The 5,486-nt window shown below is 32.6% G+C and overlaps 1 protein-coding gene across 3 annotated transcripts; it reads left to right on the top strand.

The window, feature by feature from the left end:
- On the top strand, positions 1 to 5,044 carry LOC144851515 (CDAN1-interacting nuclease 1-like). 3 transcript variants are annotated; one of them, XM_078709023.1, is made up of 11 exons: positions 1 to 135; positions 399 to 546; positions 711 to 821; positions 1,111 to 1,171; positions 1,680 to 1,761; positions 2,116 to 2,195; positions 2,715 to 2,764; positions 2,847 to 2,914; positions 3,038 to 3,103; positions 3,846 to 3,951; positions 4,532 to 5,044. In XM_078709023.1, exons 2-11 carry the CDS (start codon positions 422 to 424, stop codon positions 4,680 to 4,682), a joined length of 900 nt encoding a protein of 299 aa, XP_078565149.1. In that variant the 5' UTR covers positions 1 to 135; positions 399 to 421; the 3' UTR covers positions 4,683 to 5,044. The 3 variants fall into 3 exon arrangements, with proteins under 3 accessions (XP_078565149.1, XP_078565148.1, XP_078565150.1); XM_078709022.1 differs by having other exon boundaries at positions 7 to 135; positions 462 to 546; XM_078709024.1 differs by lacking the exon at positions 711 to 821 and having other exon boundaries at positions 7 to 135; positions 462 to 546.
- The last annotated feature ends 442 nt before the right edge of the window (positions 5,045 to 5,486 follow it).

Here is a 5,486-nt window from a genome sequence, read left to right as displayed (position 1 = left end):
GCTGCATCAAAAAAAAAAAAACAAGAGAGCGAAGCATGTTTAATACCGGTGATAAATGTGCTTACTAATTAATGTTTCTAGGCCCCTATATCAATCAACAAGTCGTGACTACAAGTGTGTTGTATGCCGGAAATGGTAATAATAAAAATCTTATAATAATACGTTATTGTACCAAGGGAAACTAGTACGTCTGTAGGCTAGGCCCTAGCTAGGCTAAATGACCGATTCATTCATCTCGCACCTCATTTCGGTCGTGATGTAATGGACTTCGGTCGCCTGCCGGCTCCAAGTGTACAGTGGAGTCCTGTACAGTAAGCCTACAACAACATTATACTTATCCTTATTAAAATTAAACAGATTTATGAAATTTATATTGCTAATTCGGTATTTTTATATAGGCCTAGGCCCTAGTTAGTAGTTAATGCTCCTCTCTTCTTGCTGTAATATGATCATGAAACAAGGCGAGTATGCCGCTATTGCGGACATGTTGAAGCAACCCAGACCATCCGAAGATGCCATCAATTCAACACTCAAAGCATTTCCAAAGTAAGTACAGTAAAAGATAAATTGCTTTGATGTCTCATTAAAAATAATGCCACTTCTTGCTTGCAACATATTTGAGTAGATTAGTAATTAATAGCTGCATGTTTTTTTATGCTCACATCTCGATCATTGTACCTTTTTAAATCCCATTTCATTATTTTATAAAGTCTAAATTACAAGACGGCAGTGGCAATTTACTCGCAGATTGTGCAGAGGAAAGTAAAAAGTTCTTTACACAAACACCAGAATGTGGAAATGGTCAAGTGTTATTACGAAGAGTAAGTATTATTTGCTGCCACCAGGAGGATGAACTGTATACGAGTATGGCCACATTCAATAATAATCCCACCCCCTAATTTAGGCTTAAGCACAGTACTTTTGTAATGATTTTTGCCACTTTTCTATCCAAAACCTCTGGAACTATACTCGGTCATACCAAAATGTATTTATGGATTTCACATTGAAGAACTATTCAAGTCCGACACAAATTTCAGTAAATTTATCAGCTTTATTGCATCACTTTTACAGTAATTCTCGATACTAACAAAATATTTTGTTTCTCTCCAGATACGTAGTGAATTCTAAAAAAGATCCATGTGGTCCAGTAATGCTGAATCTTGCAATGAAGGTAATTAAATCTTGGTAGATAGATGATGTCATGAATAAATGTTAATCTACCTACATTTTATCTTTTTGAGGAGAAAAAAAGTGTTTTTTATAAGGCTGATATACTGTATGTAAAGTATGATAGTGTACAACAGTTGAATACAGTGCATTGCCTGAAGAAGTAAGGTATAAAAAGAAGATACAAGATATAAAAATAAGATATAAGGTATAAAAAGAAGATACAAGATATAACAAGGCCAACAGCCATTAAGTCGCGTGCTACAATGCATAGTGATCTATAGAGTCGCGTCCACGCGACTAAAAATAAGATAAAGGTATAAGAAGATATAAGGCATATTTACTGTATGTAAAATTTAATAGTGTACAAGAACAGTTGAATACAGGCACCCCATTGCCTGAAGATTAATGGTGTGATCAGGAATTATCTGCTGCCCCCTACAATTTATATAAGTATTCAAGTGGTGCGAAGCAGTTACATACTATATTTCCTAATGTCTGCTTTTCTTTAGGTTGATCTTCCACCAGCTCTATTAGCAAGGATGATACTTGAACAACATCTTATCAACTCGGACGACAATGATGACGAAAATGGTAAACATTACTCAATAAAATAATCTACTTGTTGAATTATTTTTCCCTTTCCTCTTCGTTCCTTGTGGCATATATTCTATCCATCTCTAGGTTCTCAAACTAGTTTGACAACAAAAGTGTGATGTGCCCAAATATGGTAGTGATATGCCCAAATATGGTAGTGATATGCTTAAATATGGTAGTGATATGACATCATCATGTCCATATTTTTGTCACATAAAGTTTGTTGATACAACAACAACAACAGAGCTTTAGTACCGAGTGCCACTGATGTTAATAAATATTATTATGAATATCCACCACATTTATTGTGTGTACTGTGTATTGGTAATTCTTTCTTCTATTTGTTTACAGTAAGCAAACTGCAAGTAAATCAATTACTTAGAGATACACACCTTATAAAAGATCCAGTCCTCTCATTCCAAGTTCAGCAGGTAGTGGTGTGTTCATATTACGAATATGGATATTTTGTATCTACAGTAGAACCCTTATTAATTAAAGCAATATCAAGAAAGAAAGGGATTACATATGTTTTAATATTTATTATTATTCCTTCCATTGACATAGTTTCTTTACCAGTGTTGGTTTAATATTCTTTAGTATTGTGACTAAAGCTCTAACTACACTATCAAACTAGTTTGACGAAAAAAATGTGATGTGCCCAAATATGGTAGTTGATATGACATCATCGTGTCCATATATGTCACATCACATTTTTTGTCACATCAAGTTTGATAGTGTAGACAGAGCTTAAAACATATAAAACTTAGATGCAGGAATAATGTAACTTAAAGGTTGATTGATAAGGTAGCATCGGCCCACAGACAAGCTGATCCCAAACGTCACTTGAGACCTTATAATTTAATATCTATTGCAATTATTATCTGGGTGAATTAATACTATACATTCATTTTTGTTATAATATATAATATTCATTTAATTTTCTTTTTCAGGCTGTATTGAATGACATGACTTATGGACCTATTGTTGAAAGTATTAAACAGTATCCTTTCAAATTTTAAAGTATACAGTAAATATGTAAACATGTTTTTATTTAATTTATATGTCCTTAACTTCTGCTAAAGTTCTGTTGGTAATGAGTATGAATTCTTGTTGAAGAGCCATTTAAAGAAAAATAACATTTCATTTATACGTAAGTATCATCTAGTACAGTGTAAAGCGTGGTTCCCACTAGAGACGCAACGCAAGCGAGTTGACTAATGACACAATGCAACTGTTGTATGGAATATACATAATTTTTTGTATTACTTTTTAGGTGAGGAAGAGATGAGAAGCAAAGGCTATGACAAAACACCAGATATAAAACTCCAAATACCAATCGGTAACATTTTAAATTTGTTTTTCCCTCTACATTTTTCCTAAAATTACAAACAATAAACAAAGTAAAATTAATATACACAAGGAACATATTCACAGCAGAAATTTGTAATAAGGATTAATTTAATAATGATAATTATTCTCCCGAGATCTGGCTGTAAAGTTGGAAGAGAATTGCTGAATATTGTATAAGATGTTGGCATATTTTTATATAAATTTTACACCAGCCTGTGTCTCCTTTTTAAAATTTTATTTTATTCCAGTCCACTCAGGCAGCGCTTGTCTGCTTAATACTATCTACTTTGTCCAAGTACTCTCACTTGCACTGATGAAGGGCTAGTGTTGTACGAAAGCTCTGCTTATTTTTTGTTTTACTTTTATTGTTTTGATTTAGCTTTTTGCTTATTTTATTTTGTATCTCCATTGAGATCCAGCCACTGATACACACAGCATTGTCATTTTTTCAGTGCTTATTTTATTTTGTATCTCCATTGAGAACCAGCCACTGATACCCACAACATTGTCATTTTTTCAGTGCTTATTTTATTTTGTATCTCCATTGAGATCCAGCCACTGATACCCACAGCATTGTCATTTTTTCAGTGCTTATTTTATTTTGTATTTCCATTGAGAACCAGCCACTGATACCCACAGCATTATTTTTCAGTAATTTGCCATTGGATTTGTATAAATTTTAAATAAATAGTTTTTAAATAATTACATAATTGAAGTATTGTTGTTTATAGCTATGGATGGGTATATTATAAACTGGATTGAGAGCAAGGCTTCATTTGGAGACAAAGTCAGCCAAGCTAACTACCTAAAAGATCAGTTCTGGAGTTACGTCAACCGGTAATTTAATTTATGTTCTTTAAGGCCAATTTACACAGACCAGCGGATAACCGCGTAGCTTGTCTAATGTAGAATCTGTATCTATCATGAGCGAAAACCACGCGTCTGCTCCACATATTGTGTGTAAATGGTCAAATGGAATAACATCGATTCTATATTTGTATTACCATTACCGCTCGTTTGTGTAAATTGGCCTTTCTATGAGACTTCAAGATTTAATCAGCACTGTAGGAACCTAAGATATGTGGAAACTTGGACATTTTTGTGTCTCATCAGACATAATAAATGCCCTCTTCCATATCTCATAATTCATAATTTACCAATTTCAATTTGAATTTTGTAATATAAATTTTTACTGTATACATATTAGTTTTATCATATTTAGATTTCAACACTTTATCAAAATATTTTTCTATAATCTTTTTACCTCAGACTGTGTAATATCACTTATATATTCATTGATAGATTGATAATATAACCTGTATCATATTGTTTATCATTGCAATAAAAGTGGGTTGCCCCCACAAAAGAGAAAAAAAAAAATTCAATTTGAATAACAGCTACACAATTTATCTTACAGATTTGGCTCAGGTCTTGTAATCTATTGGTTTGGATATATTGAGGAGTTGGACGTACATAGAGATAGAGGCATCGCACTTGCCCAACATTTTCCAAATTCATTAGTTACGTTCAATCCGCTAAAAGTTGAAAACAGGGTGCATAATAGTTGAAATAGGACAAGGGAATAGTTTGATACAGACTTTCTTAGCTGCATTATGGGACTATAAGTGCTTGATCAAAAAATGGCCAGGGTAATAATATGTACAGAGGTTAGCGGCATTTATTATTATTATTACGATATTATTATATTATATTGTTTATAACATATAATTTAATATAAATCTTGTTGACATAAATTTTATTGTTTTGTTTGTTTGTGAAATTTATTTCCTCCAGAGAATAGTGAGGAGCTGGTGGGAGAGGAGGAGGGGCATACCATTCCCATTTGTAAAGTATATTAGGTCCCTTTATTTACAGATGATGTGAACATTCGTGCTTATGTGTCAAAATATATGTTGCACAGTAATTTAAATTATAGAAGCACATTATTTTGTACAGGTTTTATAATGAACCAACTCGCATTGCAAGCCATATGATATTAGATCATGTACAAAGATATACATTGAGGTAACATGCGCAGACCACATTATGTGCGTCTGTGCATGCCATTTTATAAAAAGGATCAAGTTTCGACCCTTTTGTTTTTTGACAAAACTAGCTACTTTGGCCCTATAAGATGATAACACTACGTTTTGTCAAAAAATAAAAAGGTTGAAATTTGGGCATTTTTCGAAAAAATCCCTGTAATTTTTCGAAAAATGGCCAAAATATCAACTTTTTAAAAATTAATAATTATGCGATAATATTGCCATATATGGCCATATATTGTGTTATCTTTTATGGCCATAGTAGCTAGTTTTGTCAAAAAATAAAAAGGTCGAAATTTTGGCATTTTTCGAGAAAAGGGAAATTTT

Source organism: Antedon bifida, chromosome 9, assembly GCF_963402885.1.
Source record: "Antedon bifida chromosome 9, ecAntBifi1.1, whole genome shotgun sequence".
Taxonomy (NCBI): domain Eukaryota; kingdom Metazoa; phylum Echinodermata; class Crinoidea; order Comatulida; family Antedonidae; genus Antedon; species Antedon bifida.
Note: the sequence above shows the minus strand (reverse complement) of the source record. Positions and strands in the feature narration are given on the sequence as shown.